This window comes from Coprinopsis cinerea (genome assembly GCF_000182895.1).
Source record: "Coprinopsis cinerea okayama7#130 chromosome 11 map unlocalized cont3.11, whole genome shotgun sequence".
Taxonomy (NCBI): domain Eukaryota; kingdom Fungi; phylum Basidiomycota; class Agaricomycetes; order Agaricales; family Psathyrellaceae; genus Coprinopsis; species Coprinopsis cinerea.
In genome coordinates, this window is record NW_003307534.1 from 758,486 (window position 1) to 784,489 (window position 26,004).

The 26,004-nt window shown below is 51.1% G+C and overlaps 10 protein-coding genes across 10 annotated transcripts; 5 read left to right on the forward strand and 5 right to left on the reverse strand.

The window, feature by feature from the left end:
• Positions 1–315: 315 nt before the first annotated feature.
• On the reverse strand, positions 316–2,259 carry CC1G_05218 (cytosine permease; the record flags this gene model as incomplete). The annotated part of the gene is made up of 8 exons (XM_001840280.1): positions 316–688; positions 753–1,027; positions 1,081–1,336; positions 1,393–1,461; positions 1,526–1,705; positions 1,769–1,876; positions 1,927–2,017; positions 2,070–2,259. The coding sequence occupies 8 exons, from the start codon at positions 2,257–2,259 to the stop codon at positions 316–318; spliced, it is 1,542 nt and encodes a 513-aa protein (XP_001840332.1).
• A 1,622-nt stretch (positions 2,260–3,881) lies between these two features.
• On the forward strand, positions 3,882–5,015 carry CC1G_05219 (hypothetical protein; the record flags this gene model as incomplete). Its single annotated transcript, XM_001840281.2, has 4 exons — positions 3,882–3,966; positions 4,026–4,133; positions 4,191–4,392; positions 4,457–5,015. The coding sequence occupies 4 exons, from the start codon at positions 3,882–3,884 to the stop codon at positions 4,779–4,781; spliced, it is 720 nt and encodes a 239-aa protein (XP_001840333.2). The 3' UTR covers positions 4,782–5,015.
• Positions 5,016–5,465: 450 nt separating this feature from the next.
• On the reverse strand, positions 5,466–7,405 carry CC1G_05220 (purine-cytosine permease; the record flags this gene model as incomplete). Its single annotated transcript, XM_001840282.2, has 7 exons — positions 7,165–7,405; positions 7,014–7,104; positions 6,850–6,957; positions 6,610–6,789; positions 6,234–6,555; positions 5,897–6,174; positions 5,466–5,841 (listed from the first exon to the last, which is right to left on the reverse strand). The coding sequence occupies exons 1-7, from the start codon at positions 7,310–7,312 to the stop codon at positions 5,466–5,468; spliced, it is 1,503 nt and encodes a 500-aa protein (XP_001840334.1). The 5' UTR covers positions 7,313–7,405.
• Positions 7,406–8,085: 680 nt separating this feature from the next.
• Positions 8,086–12,045, reverse strand: CC1G_05221 (DNA mismatch repair protein MSH2; the record flags this gene model as incomplete). Its single annotated transcript, XM_001840283.2, has 20 exons — positions 8,086–8,318; positions 8,383–8,431; positions 8,502–8,751; positions 8,812–8,903; positions 8,961–9,128; positions 9,186–9,226; positions 9,277–9,300; positions 9,350–9,445; positions 9,501–9,562; positions 9,624–9,687; positions 9,743–9,911; positions 9,975–10,235; positions 10,291–10,383; positions 10,439–10,608; positions 10,659–10,773; positions 10,827–11,008; positions 11,066–11,164; positions 11,216–11,357; positions 11,417–11,626; positions 11,677–12,045. 20 exons carry the CDS (start codon positions 12,043–12,045, stop codon positions 8,086–8,088), a joined length of 2,889 nt encoding a protein of 962 aa, XP_001840335.2.
• A 2,363-nt stretch (positions 12,046–14,408) lies between these two features.
• CC1G_05222 (hypothetical protein) lies at positions 14,409–15,915 on the forward strand. Its single transcript, XM_001840284.2, has 5 exons — positions 14,409–14,610; positions 14,665–14,782; positions 14,847–14,910; positions 14,972–15,398; positions 15,457–15,915. The coding sequence occupies exons 1-5, from the start codon at positions 14,505–14,507 to the stop codon at positions 15,699–15,701; spliced, it is 960 nt and encodes a 319-aa protein (XP_001840336.2). The 5' UTR covers positions 14,409–14,504; the 3' UTR covers positions 15,702–15,915.
• A 385-nt stretch (positions 15,916–16,300) lies between these two features.
• CC1G_05223 (hypothetical protein) lies at positions 16,301–17,775 on the forward strand (the record flags this gene model as incomplete). Its single annotated transcript, XM_001840285.2, has 4 exons — positions 16,301–16,532; positions 16,775–17,128; positions 17,202–17,634; positions 17,687–17,775. 3 exons carry the CDS (start codon positions 16,301–16,303, stop codon positions 17,468–17,470), a joined length of 855 nt encoding a protein of 284 aa, XP_001840337.2. The 3' UTR covers positions 17,471–17,634; positions 17,687–17,775.
• A 162-nt stretch (positions 17,776–17,937) lies between these two features.
• On the forward strand, positions 17,938–19,274 carry CC1G_15686 (hypothetical protein; the record flags this gene model as incomplete). The annotated part of the gene is made up of 6 exons (XM_002910211.1): positions 17,938–17,996; positions 18,419–18,506; positions 18,649–18,713; positions 19,005–19,103; positions 19,162–19,202; positions 19,249–19,274. The coding sequence occupies 6 exons, from the start codon at positions 17,938–17,940 to the stop codon at positions 19,272–19,274; spliced, it is 378 nt and encodes a 125-aa protein (XP_002910257.1).
• Positions 19,275–19,649: 375 nt separating this feature from the next.
• Positions 19,650–22,054, forward strand: CC1G_05224 (hypothetical protein; the record flags this gene model as incomplete). Its single annotated transcript, XM_001840286.2, has 3 exons — positions 19,650–20,105; positions 20,162–21,617; positions 21,669–22,054. The coding sequence occupies 3 exons, from the start codon at positions 19,650–19,652 to the stop codon at positions 22,052–22,054; spliced, it is 2,298 nt and encodes a 765-aa protein (XP_001840338.2).
• Positions 22,055–23,378: 1,324 nt separating this feature from the next.
• CC1G_05226 (binding protein) lies at positions 23,379–24,081 on the reverse strand (the record flags this gene model as incomplete). The annotated part of the gene is made up of 2 exons (XM_001840288.2): positions 23,379–23,994; positions 24,050–24,081. 2 exons carry the CDS (start codon positions 24,079–24,081, stop codon positions 23,379–23,381), a joined length of 648 nt encoding a protein of 215 aa, XP_001840340.2.
• Positions 24,082–24,601: 520 nt separating this feature from the next.
• On the reverse strand, positions 24,602–25,459 carry CC1G_05227 (binding protein; the record flags this gene model as incomplete). The annotated part of the gene is made up of 3 exons (XM_001840289.2): positions 24,602–25,099; positions 25,149–25,194; positions 25,380–25,459. 3 exons carry the CDS (start codon positions 25,457–25,459, stop codon positions 24,602–24,604), a joined length of 624 nt encoding a protein of 207 aa, XP_001840341.2.
• Between the last annotated feature and the right edge of the window lie 545 nt (positions 25,460–26,004).

Consider the following 26,004-nt stretch of genomic DNA (forward strand, 5'->3'; position numbering starts at 1 on the left):
TATCTAGTGTTATTTGGAGCGAGAATATCACGTGCGTATCGTTTTATCATGGAATTCACTGGTGTGGTGACTGGAACCTGGAAGTGGACGAATTGCACTTTAGGCGCCCACGAATTGATCCGATCAAGATTGGCGCTGGTTTGTGAAGCGAAGCCCCTCCAGGGCTCAACGTTACTGAAGGTGCCCTAATTGAAATGAATACCGTGTGCAGAGTTAGAAATCTGTTTAAATGCGATAACTACTCATCCATCTATGTTGTAAATCGCCATTTCAAGTTCATTCTCGCTAATTCATCTAATGCAAACTACCTCCCCCTCACCGCCCCGTCACCCTCTTTTCGATCAGTCTAAGTGGGACGTACAGCAATCCAGTAGCGGCCATCGCAACCTCAAACCCAATATCGCCAGTTATCTTTGCAATGGGACCCGTGAACCACGTTTGATCCATGCACGGGACAACCACTGCGAATGACCCTATCGAGGCAGCCGCAGCGGCAATCCCCAAGGGTAGCTTTCGCGGGTCGTTCCAGGCAGCAACCTCGTAGTTCCTGGAGTCCTGCCTTCTGAAATAAATGTGCTCGAGGAATATAACAGCGATGAACGCTGCGGCCCAGTAGCCCGTGAGACCGAGGAGGTTGGTGAGAGTATCGTAGAACTTGGATGCACCGGGGATGGCGATTGCTATCATACTAGCCCATCCACCAGTAACAAATCAGTCCATGCATCCAGACAAGAGAGGCTGAGAAAACTCACATGGCGGTCGAAACAACGGCATAAACGTATCTTGGTATAGCTGCGAATCGAGGGATACACGCTTGCCAGATAACGGTGATCGAATACGACGTTGCCGCGATGTTTGGAGTGATTGACAAGGCGAGAAGGACGGAGAGGAATTTGCCGAATCCACCGAGGGGTTGGAGAACGGCGCCCAGTAGAGCACCGACGTCTGCTCCGCCGTATCGTTGTTGCCATTCGGGAATGGTTGTTGCTGCAATGGCTGTCGCTGCGCCTAGGCATTGAATTGGGATCTTTGGAAACATCAGCATCGGGTTGTCGTTCAAACAGGTGTTTAGGGACTCACGAGGGATAGTACGAGTCCACTGTAAACGTACAGGAAGACCCTCCATGCTGAGACGTTAGGTCGATAGTAAACGGATGCATCAGTTGCGAGAGGACAGTATGTGATGGTGAATCCTGCTAAACTTGATGCGTATCCGATGATAGCTGAAGCAGTCAACGGTGTAGTAGCGGGAGGAGGGTTTGGGAAATGTTTCCCTCCAAACCCGGCAGCGATAATAAAGGTAGTGAGGAATGGTATCCATCCGATTAGGGATAGCCTGTCCGTTTAGCTTTAGCTCACATCATAGTGATAGTGTACGAAAGCAAGCCTCACCAATTCAGGACCTTAACTCCACAGAACGAGACTAGTAGCGAGACAATGCAGACAACGACGATACCAATGCTAAAAGACGGCCAACGAGTTAGTCCCAAGTGTATCTTGTAATGCCAGTCGATGCTCCACTCACGCCCAACTCAGTCCATCCGTGATGCTAGCCAGTGCCTGCCCCCCAACGATCGCGGCCATAATGGAGAACCCGATCATTGTGACGAGGTTCAAGAAAGCCAGGGGCATAGTACCGTAGTACCCGAAAGAATACCTTGCCAGGACCATGGTTCGCATTCCGAGCTTGGGTCCCCAGGTGACCCTGCAATTATGAGTAAAAAGCCTGTCAGGATGTCCCACAGCGACCGGGGAGGCAGAAACTCACTCGTAAGACCCTGGGATGCAGAAGAGCGCGTTGAAAAATATGATGGCGAGGCAGGAATCCCCGAGTCCAAGGCCAAAGATGACGGGGCCTAGCGTTCCAGCAGAGAACCTGCACAATGGGATAAGCCGTGAGGTCTGCTAGCAGTAAAGCTAACGCACGTCAAGATATTGATGTTCCATGTAAAAAAGAGGAAGAAGAGCTTGTAGAATTGGGTGTCCGTTTGCTCTTCTGGTGGAACAGGTACGATGCCTGGGAGCCTGTGAGCAACGCGCACCGCGGGATCTGGGTTGATAAAGCCTACCTCGGCCTTCGACGCCAGCCTTGAGCAACCTGCGGGTCCATCGGTTCTGGCGGTTGCTTCGAGTGGAGATGGTACTTTCGTCGACCTCGCGGACAGTGACGATCGTTGGCGTATCTCCCCGCTCCTTGTCTCCCTGCTTGTCGTAGACATGACACCCAGAGTCCGGCTTTGAAACGAGAGGCACTGACATGGTTTTCAGACGTGCATTCTTAACACGAATCGGTGTCGCCTTAAATGGCGTCACAAAAATGACGCCTAGTGTGGCCCTTAGACTCGGAGGACCTTACCCGCGAGTGGGAGGTATCTGAACTAGTCCCACCTCGTGCTGTGGTGTCACGAAGCGGTCGGAAAAGAAAGGGGCGCGATGAATTTTAGGAGCTGAGAATGGACATTGGCTTCAGCTTCAGCGCGAAAAAGTGTGTTTCGTACTCACCATTTTGTGGGGCACAGTCGGCGGTCCAATTGTACATTCCATTCTTCAAGCATATCCGCTGTTGTGAGGTTGGGCGTCAATGCGAGTATGGGAAGGATTATTTTTTTTTTGAATCGAACGCCGGAATGTCGGGCCTCTTTCGCAGTCGAAGGTCGGCGATGCTGGCTTCCGTTGCCCTGCATCTCCAATGACGGAAACATTCCGTGCTGTTCCACCCGGAAACTGCAGGTCCGGAAAGGTATGTGGCTGCGAGCTGGAAGAAGCACAGGACGGATGCCTGTGGTACCACAGCACCATGTGACACTCCGAACCACATTTCCTCGACGTTTGAAGTGTCTTTGGAAGCCTGGTTCTCGCGCTAGCTGTATATCGGTTGATATCCCGCACCGCCCAGAGGGTAGGCACTGTAAGGTGAGAGCTGTGATTAGGGACCTTGTTATCGTCGCTTCCTTGCCTCAAGAGGCAGGATTAGGTTCGCATTAGCGCACCTGAGATTGAACTCAAACAGTCTCGAGAAGCACCAGGGAAATCAAGTCATCGCCCACAGATCTTCTCACTGCAGCGTATCACTGTCGAAGACGTAGAGCTTGAATACTTTGCACGGAGTTTACAGTTAAGCCACGGTCGCGGTGATGGAGCGAGCTTCGCAAACTGAGGTCTTCGCATCAGTCCGACATCCCGACATCTTATCTTATCTAAAAAGGATCATGGGCGGGGACTACGAACTTTGGTCACTGTGATGCTTGGCTCTCTTGCACAAACCGCCATTGGCCCATCGCCAGACTCGCGATCTGCCACTTGGATGTATCCATTGCGGCCAATGACTTCTTCGACGCCTCATACGACGCTCAATGACTCTAAAGGTCAAGGAACTTGATCATCGTCACCTACGCAACTAGATCTCTCATGCCAGCAATGTCAACAAAGTGTAGACAGTTGCTCTGTACAGGCTGCTTCATGGCCTGTATCCTCTGCGGATGCGATTCTTATCCTCGCATCGAGTGTCACCCACCTCGTGCTTCAGCCTATACGAATGACAGTTCTCTCTGCGTCTTCTTACTCGGGCGCTGCTATCGAGACAGCCACAGGTTTCTGTGGACTGTATAAAAAGTTGGGATGGTGAACCGGAAACAGCATCGTCCTTCGTTTCCTTCTTTGGCTTCAATCTTTCGTTCGCTTTCGTTCCCTTCGTTCTTTCTTTCAACGTCTTTTGAGCCTGGTCGCTTACCTATCTTTACCAATCTTCACCGAGTTCCTGTGGACACACCCTCTTTAAATTTGCGCTGTAAGTTCTCTCATTGTTAGTTCTCCTGCAGTGGATGGACTCAGAGATGTCCTTGGCTCCCTCTCACCAGACCTTTTGAAATAACTTCACAATGATGTCCAAGATCTTCACTCTCTTTACCGCCCTTTCCGTCGTCCTCTCCGCGACCCAGGCTGCTCCTACCACCCACGAGCAACCCGGTACGTTCAACTCAATATCTTTGCACAACCACAAAGCTCAGGTATCCTGCGTCTCTCAGAACCCGCTCACGTCCCCGCTCCCGCTCATGAGCCCGTTCATGAACCTGTTCATGAACCAGTCCACAAGGCCCCTGTTCACCTCCCTGTTCACGAGGCGCCCGAGATCGGTAAGCATCTCACCCAAGGGATCGAACCATCTTACTGACACTTTGGCGTGCACTCAGTGGTCCCAAAGCACCTCACTTTCGATCGATGGGGCGGCTTTGACTCTCTGAAGGGCTTCGATAACTTCTATGGTCTCGACAACTTCGATGGCCACAGGTTTTCTCAAGTCATCGTCAAGCCCAAGCACGAGTTGGTCTGCCGTGTCCAAAACGTTCACGTCGTCCAACAGCGCTTGCTCGTTCTCCAAGAGCTCGCCAAAAGGTACATCCCAATTCCTATCTCTTCATGACCAACTTTAGCTAAACCACCTTCTTCCAACCTCAAGGATTATCACCGAAAGGGTCTGCGAAGTCGAGGCCCAAACCATCCTCTTCGAGCAGTTCCACGGCGGCTTGCGCAGCTTCGAGCGCGACCTGCTCCGCCTCCCCGGCGCGCACCAAGTCGGCTACGACGAGAAGATCGTCAGCCACTTCCCCAAGTTCTTCAACAAGGACGGTTCGCTCAACGATGACGACTGGGGCTTCACTGGACACGAGCTCGGTCGCAACACTGTCATCGTTCGCGGCCACAACTGGGACGACAGCCGCTCGTTCAAGACTGTCAGGGATGCTTGGCATGCCGCACGAAATGCATGGGGAAGGTTCTGGTAAATTTAAAGGGTTGGCGCTCGTTTACTACCACCCTTTGGTGGATCTGGGACACTTCGCATATTTATAGACCTTCCTTGTTGTGTTCGACTCGGTCTTGTTGGTTGATAGATACCTTAGTACTTTACACTCATACCATGGGTTTTAGTGCCCTGTATTTTCTTCGCTTGTTGAATTCGAGACGAGGACTTTTAATGCATATTCATGACTCGGGATGTGCCCAAGTCGAGATACATTATCGAAGGGGATGATCAAGTCGAACAAACCCCTTCACAAGTTCCTGAAATTGAAAATCGGGACCATCTTGCAGAAATTTTATGTACGTACTTGAGACCAAGGAGCTCATCCTTAGCCTTTTGCTTGAATACCGACTGGCGACCTCTAGGACGAACTTGTACGGCTGTTACTCAAGCTCGCCCCTATCGTATGCCAATGGGGGAGTGATCGGATCACTGCTGAGATCAATGCTCGGATTGCGCTTCGGGTTTCGTCTGGACGGTCTCTGGGTCTGGGTCACCGAGGGCGACCGCCTCACAGGTCGGCGGCAAATGCGTCCTGGTGCCATCCAGGCCCACCAGTCAGCGCGATTCATGAACACAGGAATTCGACAGTCATCCGAAAGCTATATTTTTAATTCCCAGCGATGGCTTGCTCGCCCACGCCAAAAACCCGATATCGCTAGGTACGCTACAACCTCCCCTGTATCCTCCTCTCAATCATTCTAAACGGCACATAAAAGATCACCGTAATAACAAACGCAACCTCAAACCCAATATCACCCGTCTTCTCCGCAATGGGTCCCGTAAACCACACCTGGTGCATGCACGGTACAATCAAGGCGACCGACATGAGGCACGCAGCAATAGCCGCAATGCCCGATGGTAGCTTGCTGGGTGTGTCCCAGGACTCGGCGTCGTAGTTGCGCGGATCGTTCTTTCGGAAGTAGTGGTGCTCGACGAGGAGGACGGCGATGAAGGCGGATGCCCAGTACCCGATTAGACCGAGGAAGTTGACGAGGGTGTCGTAGAATCGGTGTGCTCCTGGAATAGCCAGGGCGACGACACTAGTGACGCAAAGTCAGCCTCGGTTGGATAACCAAGCTAAGAATAAACACTCACATCCCAGTTGTGATAATCGCGAAGACGTATCTTGGTACGACAACGAGCCAAGGGGCGAATGCCTGGAGGGTGATGGAGGCAGAGTAGGCGGTCGCGCAGATGTTGCCTGCTACGGAGAGGGCAAGTAGGACAGTCAAGAACTTGCCGAATCCTCCTACGGGACTAAGCATCGCGTGAAGCAGCCCGCCCACATCTCCTCCTTCATAAGCTTGTTGCCATTCTGGTACGGATGTGGAAGCTGCGACTGCGACGGCAGCACCGAGAGATTGGAGGGTAACCTACAGAACGAGTCAGCTTCACAAGTACTGGTTAAGAACAGAAGAAGTAAAGAACTTACAATCGGAACCAGCAGTCCAATGTAGGAGTAGATGAAGATCCTCCATCCAGACACATCATGGCGATAGTAAACCGCAAAGTCGGTAGCAACTCCGGTAAAGGTGATGGCGAAGCCAGCGAGCGTCGAAGCAAAGCTCAGGACAGAGGACACAGTCGCAGGCTCCGCAGCCGGCGGACTCGACAAATGCTTCCCTCCAATACCCAGCGCAATAATGAAAGTGATAACGACGGGTATCCATGCGATACGCTCGTACCAGTTGAGAACGTTGTATCCACCAAACGAGACTAGTAGCGAAATCAACGAAATCACGACAATCCCCACACTGTGATAAGCGTCAGCCACACTGATAACACCATCGTCAAAACAGGAAACTCACGTCCAACTCAAGCCGTTTGTGATGCTAGCAAGCGCCTGTCCTCCCAAAATCGCGTTCAGAACCGAGAAACCGAGCATAGTGATGAGGTTGAAGACGGATAGGGGGATAACGCCATAATAGCCGAAGGAGTATCGGGAAATGACCATGGTTCGCATTCCCAGTTTCGGCCCCCATGTGCAACTGTAAAAACACGTTGTTAGATCGTAAGGAGGATAGCGATGGTTTACAGGTATTACGCACACATAGGCGGGGAAAATGCAGAAAAACATACTGAAAAACAGGATGATTAGGCATGTGTCTCTCAGACTCAGGCCGAAGACGACAGGTCCGAGTGTTCCAGCCGAGAAACTGATATGCAAGGGGGATTCAGAGATCAGCACTCCAATCTACCACTGAAAACGCACGTCAAGATGTTGATGTTCCAAGAAAACCAGATAAAGAACACTTTGAAGAACTGGGTATCGGTGCGTCTTTCTTCTGGTACAGGCTGAATTCCTATCGAACCCAACACAATCAGTTAACATTAAGAAATATCCAGGGAGGGAAGAGACGCACCTCGATCTTCAACTCCAAACTTCAATAGCCTCTTCGTCCACTTATCCGAGTAAACGGCAGAGGGCACAGACTCTACCGTCGGCGAGGGACTCTTCTCCCTCACCACTTTCTCCTCCTGACCCTCCAAACCCTTCTCGAGTTGCGACATGACGACGACAAAGAATACAACCCAATCGACGACCGTTGACGAACGATTTCGAAGATGGAAGTTGCGCTCCAAGGGACGAAAAACTGGGAGAACCCTCTTTCGAACTTTGAGTCAAAAAGCCCGTACACCACAACGGGACTTTAAAGCGTTTGTGAAAGGTATGAGAACAACTTCTTTCCCCAAATACATGGCGTGATGCTGTGGGCTCGCTCGAGTCATGTCAAAAAGAGGTAATGGGACTAGGGTTCAAAAAAGAAAAGGGTTTCGGACAACGGTGCACAATTCAATTGGACGAAATTCAAAAAATCGTTGCCCTCGGTCGAGGTACAACCCGGAACTTGACCGGAACAGTCTAAAACCACCGACGATCAATCAATAACTGCCTAAATTCATTGCCAAGCCAATCTCGAATGAGTTTCGAAGGGTTTGACTGGAGGGCGACAGTTTAAAAGCTATGCTTGGGACGTCCTGAAGACGTAACTTGAAAGTGAGTACCATAAAGGTACTCAGCCCATGGAGCTGGTCTTTCCCAGCTCTTGTCAAGAACGCCTCTCTTCGACTCCGACATCCAGGGCTTCTTGGAGGTTCTTTCCGGTCGCGGGTTCTTGGGTGAACCTTGGAACTGATCTGGCAGACGACGATCTAACTGTATAACTCAGACTGTATAGCAAATAACAGGTATGTACACGAAAGCAGGACAAGCAACATGACTCTATGATACAATTAAAAGGAAACAAATGTACAGCACCACTCCTGATCCTAATACTCTCCATCTAGAACGAAGCAACAAGACTCTGCAACCAAGGATTCCCCTCAATTTGGGGCTGGAACTTAGCAAGGTTCTCTCTGAGCGCTTTCAATTGAGCTTCAGTATCATCTTCATCTACATCCATATCGACGTCACCATCGGCCGAAGCCGTCTGTCCAGTCCAAGCTTCAAAGAAAGACTTCATTGTCTCGATACCCGAATCAATGACTTCAGGTGGGAACTCTTGCTGGCCCTTATCTATCGGGTCGGAGCTTGTGAGGAAGCGAAAGCTCCAAGGGGCGAGGCACACAGAAAATCTCACCTTCTGTCGCTTTGAACTCTTCCAATTCCTCCGCATTCTTCCTCGCAAGCTATGTACAGCACGCGTAACAAACTCGTATATCAGCTCCATATGGATATGTGGAAAGCAAACTAACGGACCTTCACAACGTCTTCCGGGAAGTTGGCCAGCTCTGCGACGTGAATACCAAAGCTCTGATCCGAAACTCCGGGCTCGACGCGGTACAACAGGACGATATTGTCCTTGCTAGCGCTTTCCCCACCAGCGTCCTTGTTGACATGCGCAACGACATGGAAGTTCTTCACGTGAGGTATTTGCTGGTCCAGATTGGTTAGTTCGTGGAAGTGAGTCGCGAATAAGCAGAAAGCATGGATTTCGGAGGCGATATGTCTATGCAAGGGATTGTCAGATCAGAAGTCAAGGGTTCGAGTCAGGAACAGGATTGCATACTCTGAAATCGCCCACGCGAGTCCGAAGCCATCATAAGTTGACGTTCCACGGCCGAGCTCGTCGATAATGATCAGGGAATTCTTGGTCGCAGACTAGGTATAGGACAATCAGTCAATCACGATCAAATTAGGTTTGAGTCACGAACATACCCTCAAAATAGTCGCAGTCTCCAACATCTCGGCCATAAAAGTCGACACGCCCTTCAGCTGGCTGTCTCCAGCACCCACACGACACAGGATCGAGTCGAAGACAGGAAGTTCGGCTTCAGAGCAAGGCACGAAGGACCCGACCTGTGCCATGAGCGCAATGACGCCGACCTATAATTCAACAGGGTCAAAATAATGGACACAGTGAAGGAAAGCCATTAGGCTCACCTGGCGAATATAGGTAGATTTTCCACCCATGTTCGGCCCAGCTATAAAACCGTCAGTGGAACACCTAGACGGTATGAAGCATGCAGCGTACTGATAATCTGGAATTCGCTTTTATCTGAAAGGGACGTTAGGAGCGGTCAACTCAAGAGACAAGATGGACATACTCTTGATCATCTCGACGTTATTGGGAATGAAGTTGATCCCCTCTTGAACCTCGAGACAAGGATGCCTCGCCTCCTCTAGAATCAAACTGCCCGAATCTACGAACGAGGTCAATAGAATCGAGTCGGGCGATCCGCAGGAGGAAGATCAGACCTTTTTGCACGACCTTTGGTTTGACATAAGGTGTCGGGGCGTTCACAGCGACCTCAGCGAAACTAGCGACGAGTACAGTCGTCAGCGAGATTCTACAACCACAGCGAGCAGACAGCTGCTCACCTCAAAATCACATCCAAATGCGCCAAGATATCGTTTAGATTCTCAAACACAGGCCCATAAGTTGCTAACACCCGTCATAAGTTTCCTGTCCAACGGAATCCACTCAGCCCATTACTCACCAGCAATCTGAACCACCTGCTTAACAACGCCAGTCTGAGTCTTCGAATACAAAGCCGAGAGCTCCTTGAATTGCACAGCCAGCTCCTTGAGTTTTCTGGTCGCGAAATGGACACCACTCTTCGTCGTTGCATATTCAATGTACTTGTCCATATCGACCTTCTTGGCGTCCTGTCGAAAGACTACTGTGTCAGCGAAAAGGAACGATCAGCGGAAAGGGTGTCAACCACTAACAGCCTTGGTCAACCTGAAGCAATACCCATAAGTCGCATTGTTCTCCAAATGCAACTTTTTGTCCAACTCCATGTCCGTGGCATTTCCAACCTTTCGATGTTCAGCGTCCAAACCATCACGGACATCTTTCAACTGTTCGGCCAATTCTTGAAGTTTCGCATCGTAGTCTGGTTTGATGACATAGTTGTGGTTGTCAAGCTCGTCCAGGTCGATGGTCTCCTCGACCATCTCGCCGTATTTGGCCAGACTTCCAGCCGCTTCCTGGAAAACCAGAGGGGTCAGAAAATGCCTCACATTTGGAGCGTAATGACGGTACCTTGTATGTCGTAGCAAAGACTTCTTTTACCAGCTCGAGCTTGGCTTCATCTTCAGCCTGAACAGACTCCAGGGTCTCAACCATCCCAGGAAGCTGGAAGAGACATGTCAGGTGCGAGACGCTTTCAACATAGACTTTTGCCGCTTACCTTGAGAACGACCTGATACACGCGGACGACATCCTCAAGCGTCGCCACTCCTTTCTGGAACCGCTTGTAGATTCTGTTCAGGTCAGGCATGAATTTGAGGTATTCATCTCGCAACGTCCTCCGACTGTTGGTGTCGTCTACGAAAATCTCAACCAAATTTTGACGCTTATCTGTACAGCCGTCAGTACCAGCGAGCACGGCGCAGGGACAGGGTACGTACGGATTTCATGAAGGTTAACTAGAGGTTGCTTGAGCCATGTACCAAGCAACCTGCCACCCTGTGCAGTCTTGCACCTATTCAAGATGCCGAATATCGTCGTGGTTTTGCTCGAACCCTTTGTTGCCTCCTTTAGTTATCCTCCAATTGCGAAACAAGACATAGACGTACAAGCTTTCCAGGACCTTCGACAAGGTTAAGAGCGCGAAGAGCACTAGCATCGAGACGCATAAACTGGGAAAGGTCGTGCGTGCGGATAGAGTACGCTCCGTGGTTGCTTTGATCTCCCAGCAGTGCCAAATAGTTGATTAGCGCAGAAAGCGCGCCAGGGGCATTAGGCAGGCTAAGTTGCGCTACCCAAAGATCTAGATTAGACAATTGCAGTATACAGGTAGTAACGGAAAACGCACGAATAACAGCAGCGATGTCAGCTGAAGAGCTTGATTGCATGGCCGATGGTTTGAGGAGAAGTGGGAGATCGCTGCTGAGATTTTTGACATTGAACTCGCCTGGACTTTGCAGTCAGTGGGCTTCCTTCCATGGACTACGAAGCCACGTACTTGGTTTGCGTTCGGTGATAATGACATTGCAGCGATCCAACACCGCTTTTAATTTGTTGAGGTCGATGTCGCGGTCGGTCGTCCCGCTTGCCGTTCCAGTTGGGATAATAGCCTCCTTCACAGACAGTTGAATCACCAGCGACTGCAGAAACGAGAGAATCAATGACCTGACTCCAGTCTGAATGGAATGGGGGCTCGTACCTCCAAGTTTGAGAATAGATCATTGTCCGTAAAGTCTGCCACGCCCAATTCCCGACCACTCGTGTCTGCAAACGCGACACCTACAGCCCTCAGTCGCGCCCTGTCCATTGGTGCGGTCGCTAACTTGACAGCCATGACAATCGGGGCAGAAATAACATCTGAATTCGAGAACAAGAGGTCTTCGACGGCTTGCAGGTTTCCCGGCGAGGCCTATGTGCATATTGAGAACCTCGCTTAGAAGTAAAAAACGAGATACACACCTCCTTGTCCAATTTAAACGTCGTCCCTTTCTTCCCAGAGCCAGTTTCAGGCGCATATATCTCCACCCTCAGCTGTTTCGACGTCAACGCATCCCTCAACAGCGCATGCGCCTGACTCGTCTTCAGCGTCACACTTGGCAGTCCCAACTTGCCCCCCGCCCCAAGGTACTTGATAACCGAATTGGTATGAAAGACGTTCTGCGCGACATACAGCGCATCAGGGCCGTACGCCGCATACCAATCCTCCCTGGAGAACAGCCGCAGTGTCCCAGTGTCGGGAGATTTCTTGGGTAGGTTGTGGAAGTAGGTGATGAACCGCGGGTCGGTGTTGTCTTTGTCGTTGTGGTCGTCTTTTTCTTTGCCGTACATGGTGGCCATGGTTGTCGGCGTCGTCGTCGTGGTTGGTCGGCCTTGGCGTTGGTGCTGGCGACGAGGGTGAGGGCGAAAGAAGCTTAAACGCGTCGCGTCACGTCACCACACGGGGACGGTCCGTGCGGGTTGATGGGCTGATGGCAGTGGGCTTCGTTCGTCCTGGGCGCTTGCAGTGGATCATGAGGCACGGATCCCAGCTCTACCCATTTCGGCGCTTAGAGGTCCGCGCCAGATGGCATGATTTCACTCTTAGCTCTGTCTCCTGAACTCTCCTGAACAAGTGATCAGAGTTCTCCCCCGAGATGTCCAATCTGTGCGTACCCATTCATATTTACCATTTCTACTACGCTCTGGCATCGAGCGCTTAGGCATGGGGTTATTCTCAAGCTTTGCCACATGGCTACTATGATTCGAGTGGTTTCTGCCCACAAACTCTCACTATTAAACCCTCGTTAAGCTTCCCAGTGATCCCGTGAGTGATTCAGCAATGACGAGCGACGATCATCACGAGTCCGAGCAGACCTCGCTGCTTCTGGCGAAGTTAACTCCGTTTTGTTACCCCCGGTTAGCGGAGGGTTGCGTAGAAGATCCTTGAAGTGCACCCCTCGGAGCCGGATCTCGTAGGTGATAGTGAGCAATTGTAAGTCAAGATGGAGAAGGACTGGATGCTGGGGGATCTTGTCACTCATGGCATCCGGGTCATGCAAGTCTGAGTCGTAAACACCTGGAAGATACACTACCGATGGAGAATAACAACCTGAAGGCCTTACAGAATGGAATAAGGACTCGATTGATGTTATTGAGGAATATTAGGACTCTCTAATCTTGTAGCGTCCGAATCGCATTTTCCGCAATTTCCTGCAACCATAGGGGAAGGTTCATCGAACAGAGTTGAAAGCCTCGGATTGTGAGCTAAGCAAGCTTGTTGAAGGCAGTGAAGCTCTAGTACCCCTCGTAGTTTCCGGAAGTTCAACGAGTCTACTAACTCTTGTTCTCCTATCCTGCGGTTAATTCACGAACCAATCACATCGTATCAACTATGAAGCTCACTACCTATACTCGGGCCCCTCGCTGGGTATGTCTTACTATCCAGGGTTTCTCCATGCGTCACTGACAGACTCGTTTCAGTGCAGCAGGTTGATGTGCATGAGATGGGTGGGTTCTGCATGTTCAGTACGGACAGTGACTTGTGATTAAGCAATTCGACTGTTTATTACTCCCATGTAACCATCGAAGAATTTCAACTGCTTCCAATGTTGGTTTGCACCAATTGCTATGCACAAACACGCCGAACACAGGGTAAAACCCGGCCAAACCAACTATACAGTTCTCATGCTTCGATTTTCCACGATGCACACAACCTCCAAGCCGGCGTCCAATCCCTTTTCACCCTTTGAACCCTTTAACAACCCTTCCTGCCGCACCCGACCCCTCCCCCCTTCCTCCCCTCGCTATCTCCGATTCGCCAACGGTTGTGAGGGTAATTTGCCGTTGTCCAATCATACGGACCTCACTAACCAAAGTCTAGCCACCTACCAGGAAGCTATAGATCACCAAAAACATCGATATCACGCCCCTAAGCGGGCTAGTGGGCCTCCATGTTCCCTTCCTTCCTCCTCGGCACAACTCCTTCCCGATACGCAGCATGCCTGTGCATTGTTGTCAACTGAGCCATCAAGAAGCCGGTCCTGGTGGAATGAATCTCGATCTGATAACATGAACTTCATTTTGAAATTATTACGCTCATTGTTCTTTTCATGTTCAGGTACTTTTCGACGGATTGTGCATTGTTTCGAGGTAGGGTTCAGGGTAAGACCCTGTAGGCGGCTAACTAGAGATCTGTCGTTAAGCGCCAGATGACATCAATAATCCCACCGGTCATTAACGGTGGGAAGAACTTCGGACGGCATCAGGGTGGCCATCAAACATGAACTTCCGCGCCTCATGCACTTTTGAAGAAAATTTCGAGTTCTTCCAGTTCGTGGTACGTTTCGACGCGGAAAGGACGGGGGCATGGCATAAAGGAAGAGGTGTCCTTTGTTTCGCGGAAAGAATGGGAAGAAACTTACTAATTGGACTCATAGACCCCTTTCGAGTCATCGTATTGGTTGGTCCTTGGTGTTCCAGACTCCCAAAATAGACGGATTACGTCATTTGTTTGACTCCGAAGGATCAAGCAATCCCGTGAAATCATCTTGCTGGTTTCCTTGTTTGCCCAATCTGTCCAATTAGGCAGTTACCTCGGGGTTTCGAGGGTTTACCAGAGCCGTGCTACCTCAAGGGTTGATCAGACCCAACTACAAATTGGCATGGCCTCTGCAGTCAATTTTCATTCCAACCCTGCTTCTTCCATCCTGCCACTTCCGTCCACCACTACTTTATTTTTGGACGAACCCAAAAGGCCTGACCGCTGAACACCACTCGACATCTGACAGTCTTCTCAAAGCGCCATCATCATGGAGCCAACACCTACGTCAAGCCTCAAAAAACGTGCGGAGGGAGAGTTCGTAGTCCCGAACTACGGTTCCTCCAGCTCTCTGGATTCCATGTCGTCTTCCCAAAGTGAGTCGCCAGTCGCTCTCCCACCTCGAATCTGCTATATTCATGCCTTAGCAGCCCGACCTCGCAGAGAACTTGGCCGAGTGGCCTCAGTTCGTCGCTATTTGGCCGCGGAAGTCGACGGTTCGCAGGTTAACCCACCCCTATCCGCCTACGCCTTCATGACCGGTTACATGTAAGTACCTGTGCTTCTTTTTTGCCTCCTACATTTCGGGCGCTTACAGTACCTTTCTCTCTAGCGATGCCATTTCGTTCTCTACAATCTTCGTTTGGGTGGGCTTCCAGACAGGGAACTTCACTCAGGTGAGTACTTGCTTGTAGATCCACCGGGAATTTGTCTGACGACCCCTTTCTTTCCGATAAGCTCGCACTCTCTTTTGCCCGCACCATCGAAGCCTACCTATGGGGCCCCCCAGAATCCGCAGTCTTCTTCGTCCAGCATCCTCCAGTCGCCACACGCCTGATGCCTCCAGCAGAACAACTGGCCGCCTGCTCAATATTTTCCTTTGTTCTGGGCACATTCCTGTTTGGACGGATAGGAGATCGAATTGGCACCCACAAACGCGGATGGCTGGTGTTTGGGACGCTGTTCCAGGCGCTACTCACATTGGCAAGCGCGATCACATTCAGACTTTTGGAACAGGAGCCCTCAATTCCGCCGACCATCGCCTCTCTGAATCCCCTCACGACTGTCAGCCTAAAGTATTTCTTTGGGATCGCATGTCTCAGTATGAGTCTGGGGGTTCAGGGTATCATGGCGAGGAGATTGGCAACCGCATTCAGCACGACAAGTAAGCTTTGGATTCCCTTCCAATCCACATCCAGTTACTTACGCTCTACTCTCAACAGTTGTCCTTACCGCCATCTTCGTCGAACTGACTGCTAATCCCGCCCTCTTCCAATTCAGCCGATCGTCACCAGCGCGAGACCAGCAGTGGTTGGCTGCCATCTTCCTCTTCATTGGCGCCTCGGTTGCTCGGTTGATTCTGGGTCAGGTTGGCGTTGCTTCGACGCTAGCAGTTGCTGTCCTCTTCAGGGTCGCCATCGCCTTTTCTTGGCTATTTATCCCCGCAAGACACATCCACCTGCCGTGAACGTTTAGTTCGGTTTTATTCGCTTTACAGCGCGTTCTCGGCTCTTAGATGTCAAGTGCGTGTCGCTCTTTTCTCGCACCTGAACCCTGTTCACCCGCTATTATGTGGGACCACATTTACACACCAGCGACGTACATTATTTCTTTTCTATTCGCATAGACCATACTTACAGGTAGACTTTTTTATGGAATAGAACGTTGCGCCCCTTTTACCTCTCTACCTTTCTCCTGAGTTGCTTGTGACTTCTTCCTTGTCAACGATTAGGAAATCTCTAGTCCAGTTCGCGCAATTGGCAGCTTCCGGTTAGAAGCAATTATCGTTGTCAACCGGCAATGAGTCGAAATTGCCTCCGGGGCAATAGCAAGCCAAGGTCATCAACCATCTGCCAAGGCGTATGGTGATTTGTTTCCTCCCGATTTCACAGGTCCATTTAAGGCGCCGACGGCAAAGTCAAAATCCCCAGCGGCTCCCCTTCCTTTCCTTTCTCTCTCCTTTCCATCCGCATCGCCTCGGCGTGCCAGTTGTTTTTCCACTCCTTTCCACCTGGATCTCTCAGTTGGTTTCAATCTTTGCCTAGACATTTCAGTGACGTAGAAACAATGGCCGCTGGTGGGACCGTCGAGAGCGAAAAGCAAGACTCGCTGGCTTCGGCAACCGCTGCGAACAGCGTGCAAGGCCATGACCCCGAGCAGCAAGGCAAAGACATCCTACAACAAGAAGAGTCTACCTGGATGCAGTATTTAATGACCGATGTGGACCCTAAGGAGTCGACAGGACCTTTGGCGGCGTTTTGTTTTATGACTGGATACATGTTGAGTGGTCGTTATTTAGGTACATCTTCTCCCAACAGCTTACCGACATCGCCAACGCCCGACAGCGACATTATTTCTTTCTCTGCCATCTTCGTTTGGTGCGGTTTCCAGACCGGCAATTTTGCTCAGGTGCGATTTGCCTACCCTTATCTCGCGTGAACCTTCTTCGATTGACTCTTAACCTTCCAACTTGATCTTCGTCTTCCCCGCCGCCGCGATTACCTCTATTATCGACCCCGCACGACTATTAGTTGGGCATAGCGATTGCTCGACTCTGGGAAGGAACACCGGGGAGCACCCACTTCCACCGCGCCGATCAGCAAGCCCTCTGTTCCCTCATCGCCTTCAACGCCGGCTCTTTCCTCGGTCGAATAGGCGACAAAATCGGGCCCCAGAAACGCCTATGGCTTGTCCTCGGAACCTTCATCCAGGCGCTTCTCACCATGGCAGGCGCCATCGCCTTCTGGAAGAGCGGCCAGAACGACCTGGCGGACACACGGGCCATCCCAGCTTGGTCGAACGTGCTCTCCTTTGTTGGTCTGGCGTTTATTAGTGCCAGTTTGGGTTTGCAGGGTGTCCTTGGCAAGAGGCTGAACACTGCATTCGGAACTACCAGTGCGTCTTCCATCTTCCAATCCTCTTCTTCATGCGAAAAAGAAGACAGTGCTGACAACCTGACTCATTACAGTCGTTTTGACAACGGTCTGGGTGGAGCTGATGACCGACCCGAGTTTGTTCAACCTGCGCCAAAAGGTCATCTCTCGAGACTTGCGGCTGATTGCAGCGTCGTCGTTGTTCCTCGGAGCCTTCATTGGGAGGGCTATTCTCGCCCAGATTGGATATGCTGGGACACTGGGAGTCGCGGTTGGATTGAGGGTCCTGATTTCCATCGCGTGGGCGTTTGTGCGCTCGAAACCCAAGAACGCGACTCCGCCTCCTGCCGTCTCGGGAGCGTGAAGGAGCCGAACCGTCCTTCCTTCCCCCCGCGTGGTTTGATTCCATTAGAGCTCCACCCTCCGTTCGTTTTGCGGTACGATAAGATCTCGAGGGTTTATTTCTTGGGTACAGTTATCTCTTAATTATCCGCTTCGATTTTCTTGACGCGCTTCCTTTGTTATATGGTTCGCCGTTCCATCTTGCCTATATTTTTGACCCCTTTACAGATTAGACTAGATACACGCTCGCACTGCCAGCAGCAGCATCACGATACCTACGCACACCCGCCATGATTCCCGCTAGACGATTTGATATCTATCTTCTTCCGTCCGTTTTTACACGCGCCACCCCCAAGTTTTGTTTATAGAGATTGGCTTTGCATTGGATGATCAATTAGATTTTGCATAGATCCAGACTTGTCTGACCGATGACGATAACGAAGTAACAAGTGATAAAGTGATAGTAAGTACTTTGGCATCTATCTAGCAATGCCTCCCATTTACCAACCTGATCCCAGTACGAACGCCGCCGGCCTCGGGGTTGGGAGGTAAGCATAAAGTTTCGTGCTCCCAGCCCCCACTGTCCATTTCGCCGATGCCCGCCATGGCCCGAGTGCCTTGCCGGAGCAGAAGATGAGAGCTGAAGGTGTTCTCGGAGGGTTCCTTCCGGGTGCACTATTCGTTGCCCTGTGCTGGGAGGTGCTGGGGTTGATCCGGTCAAAAGTCAAACGCGCGCTAAGTTCGTTGTGAGCCGCTTTGTTTCCTGTTTGCTTCCATCCAGCTTCAACCTGGCTTAACACTTCCACTGATTTCACTACTTATCACCTTTACCGGAGTTGCGAAGTACCATCTCCGTTATGCCTCTGGAAAGGAGGGTCTTGATTCCTACGTCGAATTGTTGGCTTTGACTGTAGGTTCTTGCACCTGCTCTCGACGATCTTAATGGTCATCAACTGACGTGTTTTTGTAGAGTCTATGATATCCTCGTCAAGGCTTCAATCCCAGCGAGAATGCCCGCCGCTGAGATCGTCCGAGATATGATAAATCCGCGAAAACGCGTGTGTAAGCCGCTCACAGATGCTGTGAAATGATACGCCCGACTTTTCCAGCTTTTCCACGCATCCTTTCTTTCCTCGCTGCCATCGTGTTCGCTGGATTCCGCTCACAGATGATAATTTCGACCCATTCAAATTGACTTAGAAATTGTCCAATGTCGTTCCTCGTTTTCTGAACCACAAGCTGAAGGACTTCGGACTTAGTCACGAGTGCGCAGACACCGCCCAACGCGGCGCGCGGTGACTGTGACTTACTTTCCTCTCGACTACCACCACCACACATACACCACCCCGCCGTCGTCTACATCGAAATCGCGGGAGATGAAAACTGTCTTAGGCGATATCCAGGTAGTTGTGATTCAGCGTACAGAGCACGCAGAGAAGGGGAGAGGAGGTCGTCCCCGTCGTGTCTAGGCGTCTTCTGGATCTCCACCATGTTTGGCGCCTCCCAGGACCTACATCCCCTTCTCTCAAGCTCCCCAATGCAATAGCCCCTTAAAGCAAAGCACGAACGTGGCCCGGCGTGCTCGAATGCATCGACATTTGCAGCCTCCAAACAGCCTCCAACTCGCCCTCCACCCGCCGGACTTTGCTAGAGTGGTGAGTTGGCATTGCCTCAAGTTGCCCATCTATTCTCTCCTGACAAGAAACCTTTTAGCTCAGCGAGAAGTTCACAATACAGTCGTGCATCTGCATCTGGTGAGTGTCTCTTCCTTGCAGCTCAACGGCGAAAGCTTCAATATAGGAAAGTCGCGATCGGCTTCTTACTGAAGGAACAATCCTCGCATCTACGATGTCGGCTCACGGACACAGAACTAGCATCCTATCGTCAGGAACTGCAGCTGTTACGGCCTTGACATGCTTCGATCGCGGGGGAGATGTGCGGTTTTTTCCGTGCCATTAAGATGATCGAGAGGAGGGCACGCGGAAGGCTGTACGTCGCTGAAAATTGGATAGTTGCAATGTCTTACGAGAGTTTGCAGTCAGTGATCACGCTGACTGGTGACAGCTGGATGGCAGCAGAACACATTTTCTGTCCCGAGTTGCGAGTTCTACACGTGCCAAACGTGCAGTGCCATAAGTACCGACCTGCCAGTGGGTTGGCGACTTGGCCATTCGTATTCCCGACACCACCCTCCCCTTAGCATGAGCTTGCAACAGCCCACCTTCTGGGATCCCCCAGTTGCAATACCCAGGCGATACCCACCGGATTTTCAAGCTCCAACCGAGATCGTGCAAGGAGTACAACCGCACGGGGAAGATCGTCATGGCGAGGCGTTTTCTCCACCTCCGATGGGGCCCCTCCCCACAATCGTACAAGGAGGACCGCAAAGCGTACAATTTGAAGATCCCGTATTCCTTCCGTCTCAGGGCCCAGGAGGGCCTTCATTCCACCGTCCGCGCGACGTGCATGAGCCACGGAAACATCCCCTCGAAGACCCACCCTACGCCTTCCGACGCAGCCCTGGCGTTGGGCATATGGGCGGAGGTGGACCAGAAGAAGCGTCCGAGTCGTGGCTTGCGTGCAGCAATGCGGTGCGGGAGTACGACGAGAAACTTGTCACAGCATGGAGATCAGAAATGGACACCACCTTGGTTTTCGTACGTTACACTCTTGTCTGGGCCGTAGCCAACCTATCCAACACTCGACCTCTCAGGCTGGTCTTTTCTCGGCCATAGTGACTGCTTGCGTACTGGAATCCTATCAATGGCTTAGCGAAGATCCTCAAGATCAATCCGCTGTTTTGCTGGCCAAGATCGCGGATACCTTACACAACGGCGCTACACCTTCCTCCACGGAATCCGATTTTTCGCCATCGTCGTTTCACATCACCATTAATGCATTATGGTTCCTGAGTCTCGTCATTACACTCCACGCTGTCCTGATGGCTATCCTCGTCAAGCAATGGCTCACCGAATACACCTGGACGATTGGGTCCAAGGTCTCTACACCTCACCAAACAGCCACCCTTCGCCAACTCCGGTTCGAAGGTCTAACAGAGTGGCGAATTCCGCAGATCATCACCTACCTCCCTACGCAACTCATTCTCGCCGTATTTCTTTTCCTTGTAGGTCTTCTATGTCTTTTGTGGGAGCTACACGTAGCAGTGGCGATACCGACTACGATCATGGTCGGCCTTTCGACGGCCTACCTCCTCGTCACGTCCGTTGTCCCTACGGTCTACCCCGCATGTGGATACAAATCGGCCCAAGCTTGGCTTGTACACCGTATTGCGCGAGCTTTCGGGAGCATATGGCGACTTGGCAGACGGGGTCAAACCGATCGCTCGGACCCAGCGGGCCTTGCGTCGAAGACCAGTTCTCCGCGCGGCTGGACGGATGCGGCCCTGCGGTACCTCGAAGATCAGCGTCGTCGTATGTCCTGCGACGTCAATCTGCTATCGTGGGTTTATTCTTCCTTGACCTCTTGGGATCCGGAGTTGGTTTCCAAGGTCTGGAACTGCGCTTTGGACTTGCCCGTCCAGGGTATTCACCCTCTCATTTGTCGACTTGCCAATCTCCATTCGGGTGTCCCCCAAGTGAATGGCCAGAGTACGGACGCCGATGTCGCTTCTTCCAACGATCCGGAGAAGGGAGGCGCCAAGGTGGATGCGCAATCTCCTCTACAGGATTTTGAGAGGTCTCTACAAATGTTCTTCAGAAAGGTTGGCGAAGATAACAAGCTTGGTAAGGAGGAATTGTTTTACAAGATTTATGCCGCCTACATCGAAGGTCTCTCTTTCCATCATAATTCTGCACCCGACACTCTGTGGGGCGCATCGACCAGCGACAGTGATATCGCAGAATACATAACCGCCTTCAGAGTTTTGCACCTCCACTTTCTTCCAGCACGAGGCAAAGGGAATGGTTTACCTGCCGACTTGGAGCGAGTGTGGCGCGGGAATAAGGCCCTGTACTCGCTTTTGGATGAAGGGACTGTCGCGGGTGCGCGTGTAGCCGCTGGTTCGGAGACGTTGAAGCTGCGAGGGTTGATATGTGACGACATACGAACGTTGTCGAGGAAGAACTGGGGCTGGGTGGATATGGCTGCGAATGTGATGTTTAGACCCCCAATCTCTGGAGGAGGAAACCAGAATCCGTCGACAAACAATGGTGGGCTGGTTTTATAGTCATTGACAGGCTAGCTGAACATTCTACGCGCAGACATCCCCGCTGTTCAGGAGCTAGACTCGCTGATCTCCGCGACTTTATGTCAGTTGTCTAGGTCGGATGCAGGCGTAGACATGGTCGTCTCCTTGGTTGAATCGACACTCTTGATGTCTCGTCGAATCAGGAAAACAGAATTCGAAGAACAGATCGCGGAGCGAGTTGCTCAACTATTGAAGGGCATGCTCGCCGTTGTGGATTCGAAGCCATACGAAGCTTCAGATTCATTTAGGGAGGGCGTTGAGCAGAAGTGGGTGCCTTTACTGCGACAGGGAACGGAGTATTCAGTGGTGGAGGAGTGGGACTTGACGAAGGCTGGACTTGCTGGGTTGGTAGATGACTTTTTGACGAAAGCGCAGGAGTCAGGTTCAAAGAAGGCTTAGCGGATGCTATATGCTGTCACTTTTCACTTCTTTAAAAATATATTTTCGAGAAACTCGAGAGAGGGGGAAATCATCGCGGTGGTCAAGTGGCTGTGACATGGGCGCTTATACTCTAGTAGCTTTCAGACTCTTGTCCGCACGTCGACACCGAGAAGACTCTGAGTAGCAGGATGCACACTAGGTACCGAAAGACTAGTATACTACGTATTACTCATAAGGCTTGAGATTAAAGGGAACTTCCCGTGCAATTTATGTCGATGTACGCGACTATCATTATGAGACGTGTTTGCCCAGAAGCTTTCGAGACACACTACATCCATGCCAGGAGGGATAGCGAAGCTCACGACCAGGAGCACCAAATCACATTTCGCGTCTAATGGTGGCTCGTTTTCCGAAGCTGAGCGAGTAACGGTGAGGACAACCGTCTCTGCTGGGTCCAGCCGGGCCATGTTTGGTCTCACGTAGTAGTATCCCGGCCCGCGTGTCTTCCTTTGATTCGATAGTACTTTGAAAGCGAAGGGCTGTGTGTTGTAGTTTGTTATTGATAATTCGAGGGTTTGTGTGTGTGATAGAGGTCTTTTGAAGTCGAGTGTCTCGCCGGGGCTGAAGGAGAGGCCTAAGGATGGTGAAAGAAGTGATCGTATCGACTCGGATGGTGCAGGTGGAAGGATGGATGGTTCGCTTGATAGACCAAAGGATTCCTCGTCGTGAAGTGTCGAGGGCATATCTGCTGATTCTCTTGGGGGACCACCGGTGATTTCAAGCTCGGTTATGACTGCTGGACTGTTTCCTTTACTGAATATCAGGACCAAAAGTAAGATCATCAAGTTCCAGCCAGGTAGAAGATCGAGCCTACCCTGAGTCTATCGCAGGAGGAACAAGGTACAATAGGTACTTTTGAAGATATTAGGATGCAGAACAAAGGGAACTTGGCCAGGAATCCAGTGGCAGTGGCAGCCTGAGCAGCTCGGATGAGAAGTCGTGACCGCGACTGACGTGGCTGTGCATCACCGTGACCCTGACTCGTCCCTGACAAGAGTGCGGAACACGAGTTTGTGATATACCTTGACGCTCGAAAGAGTCATCTGCCAGGCAGAGAACGTATGTGCGCTTCTGTGTCTATGAGAATGTTGAGTCCCAGCGATTGGAATAAGGAGTGGAAGGTAATGTGATTATGGGTGTGCTGTTGGTGGATGCGGGCGCTTAAATAGCTCTTTAGGATATTACTAGTAGAATCTGACATAGAGGAGGGCAAGAAGGATGACGCTGTACTCGAGTACAAGTGACTGCTTAGTGGTAATGATTCAGACGTTATAGGACGCTGCTAAGCTGCCCTCGCAAGAACCCATGCTCCTTGCAATTTATGTTGCGACACACTACTCCCTTCGGGCACACTCGCCCAGGCTTCCTCAACAGACAACTCTTCCCTCCCCGGAGCAAGAGCGGTGTGAAGTATCAGAAACTTTACTCTACACACCGCATTCCTGGGTGGTTCCTCCTCCATGGGCGCTTGGGAAATTGTGACGTTGACCGTATTCCCTGCGTCCAATCGCCAGGCCCTGCGTGGTCGGATAACGCACATCTGCGGGTGCGTCGTTCTCACTTTGAAGATGTGTGGTTGGGCGGTGTGGTTGGTGATGGTTAGGTGACATCTGCTGATTGTTGTAAAGGGCCTCTTGAACTCGAGGGTCTGGGATGGGTCGAAAGATATGCCCTGTGATGGAGACGGCTGTATCGTTGATTCACGAGGTGGAAGTGGAGGTGAGCGCTCGATTAGGTTCAGTGCGCGGAGGATAGTCCTCATGTCGAAGAAGGAGGTGATGGTGGTAGGAGTACTATGTACGTCTACGCTCACGCGGGGATGAGATGCACCCTCTTCAGACGCCGGGGGGAGAGCATCCTTCTCTGGTGGTCCAGTGATGGGCCTCGGAGTAGCAGCGCTGGAAGGAAAATTAGTCGGGTGGTGCAAGTACACTCGCATAACCATGGGCTCACCCTGGCAATGGGTAGGAGTCGTTAGCGGACATGTTACCTGAGCGATTCAAGTTGTTGGTGACCTTTCTGCAACGACTTGGCCAAGTTATATATGCACTTCGTGACCATGGGCGCTTCTCTGTAGCGATGGATCATGGCTTTCACAGAAATGGGCACTGCTCCGAGGCTCAGGGACAAAATGTCCATAAGAGTCCAAAGTGGCCATATTGGTCTCTCGGAAGATTCACGTCAGTAATAACTAAATGACATGACCCGTTGACGGTAATACAAAAAGCGTGTACGCACATACATACCCATACTTATATCGCTGAGCGTAGATGCACACGACGGTACGGTCGATACGCTTCCTTCGGAGCGAAGGTGTACTGGAGGTGCGTTGAAGGTGGACGCTCAACAAGTCTATTCCGAAGGGGACGCCCAATTGATTCCAACCACTGGCTACCTTTTTTCAGAACGTTTGAGACAGTGTGTATCATAGAATCCGTAATTTAATGTTACATGAGGTCCGCCTTTGGAGAAAGTGTTAGTTGTGTAGTACGCTATGTCCAGACGTTACCAAGCCCCAGGAGTAGGAACGGGCCACATCGCTCGCAACATGTGCTCTGATATGCAAATTCCTTCAGGAGCACTCTTCCAAAACCTGCCAGTGGCCCATAGCTTCTCCATTTCTGGAGTAAGAACAGTGTGAAGTATCAGAAACTTCGCCTTGCACCTTGCATCCTCGGGCGGTTCCTGTTTCAACGACGCTTGGGAGAACGTCAGGCTGATCGTCTTTCCGGGATCTACCCGCCCTGTGCACGGTATGACAAAGTACGTGTCTGGGTGGGTCGTTTTCACTTTAAAGACGAATGGTTGGGCGTTGGGATTAGTGATGGCCAAGTTGCAACGGCTGGTCACGGTAAAGGGCTTCTTGAATCCGAGAAGGTGGACTGGGTCGAAGGAGAGGCCCATCGATGACGATGATACTGCTGGCTCCGAAGTGGGCGGCGGGGACTTTGGCTCTGGAGGGCCAGTAATGAACCGAGGAGATGTAGCGCTGGAAGGAGGGTTCTAGTAGTCAGGTGCTGATAGTGAATCGACGTAACCTTGAAGAACTTACCCTGGCAACGAGGCGTAGGGAGAACACATGGTATAGTTCAGCCAAACTAGGGTAATTGCTCACTAGCACGGGGAGAAGGGGAACGGTCTAGAGATGCATACTTGTGGAAATGGACTATATAATATGAGACACGATGCACGCTTTTCTGCAGCCACGAAGGTAGTTATTCCGAGTCCCAGGAACCAATATCCCGATTGGTAGAGAATCTTATGTCTCGGAAATGTCACGTACATTTCCCTCGGAAACAAGGCGGAAGGTGGGCGCTTAACACAGTCGGGAGTCTGGAGGGGATGCCAGCTGATGCCAGCCATCAATTCTCTAGCCAATTTGGGTAATTCTTTGGCAGAGGTTCCCACGCGCCTGGGGCTTGACTCCGAAGGAGGTCCCGTTTGGCCTGGGCAAAGCTGCGAGTTGGAAGGAATTGGGAAGGAAGAAAGAAAAATACAAAGGAAAAGGAAGGGCGTTTGGATAAGGAGACAAAGTGTGTAACTAGAACTGGATCGATGGTCTAAGTATGTGCTTGACGTTGGCTTGACGTGACAATTTCAATTGATGTTCATCGACATCTTGCCGCGCTCGAGCGCGGAATATGCCCCTTGAATTTCGCAGTCACCTCCAGTCATCCTCATCCTCACAATCGAAACATTCACCTTCAGTTACAGTTCATTCCATTCCATTTGAAAGCCACATCGTCTAAAAGCATACAAGAAAGCATACACAAGCCGTCCATTATTAAATGCTCAAAGCCTACACATAGGAGAAGTCCCATGGGGTCATGAAAAAACAAGAAATTTGCAGTGCATGATGGTCGTACAATGAAGTGAGTGACATGGTCATAAATATGATATTGGCTGAA

Excerpts from the sequence above, each read along its gene's own strand:
- CC1G_05222 (XM_001840284.2), top strand. The coding sequence starts at position 14,505 with ATGGAGCCAACACCTACGTCAAGCCTCAAAAAACGTGCGGAGGGAGAG. Across the intron at positions 14,611-14,664 it reads TTCCATGTCGTCTTCCCAAA|CCCGACCTCGCAGAGAACTT; the intron begins GTGAGTCGCCAG and ends ATGCCTTAGCAG. Across the intron at positions 14,911-14,971 it reads AGACAGGGAACTTCACTCAG|CTCGCACTCTCTTTTGCCCG; the intron begins GTGAGTACTTGC and ends CTTTCCGATAAG.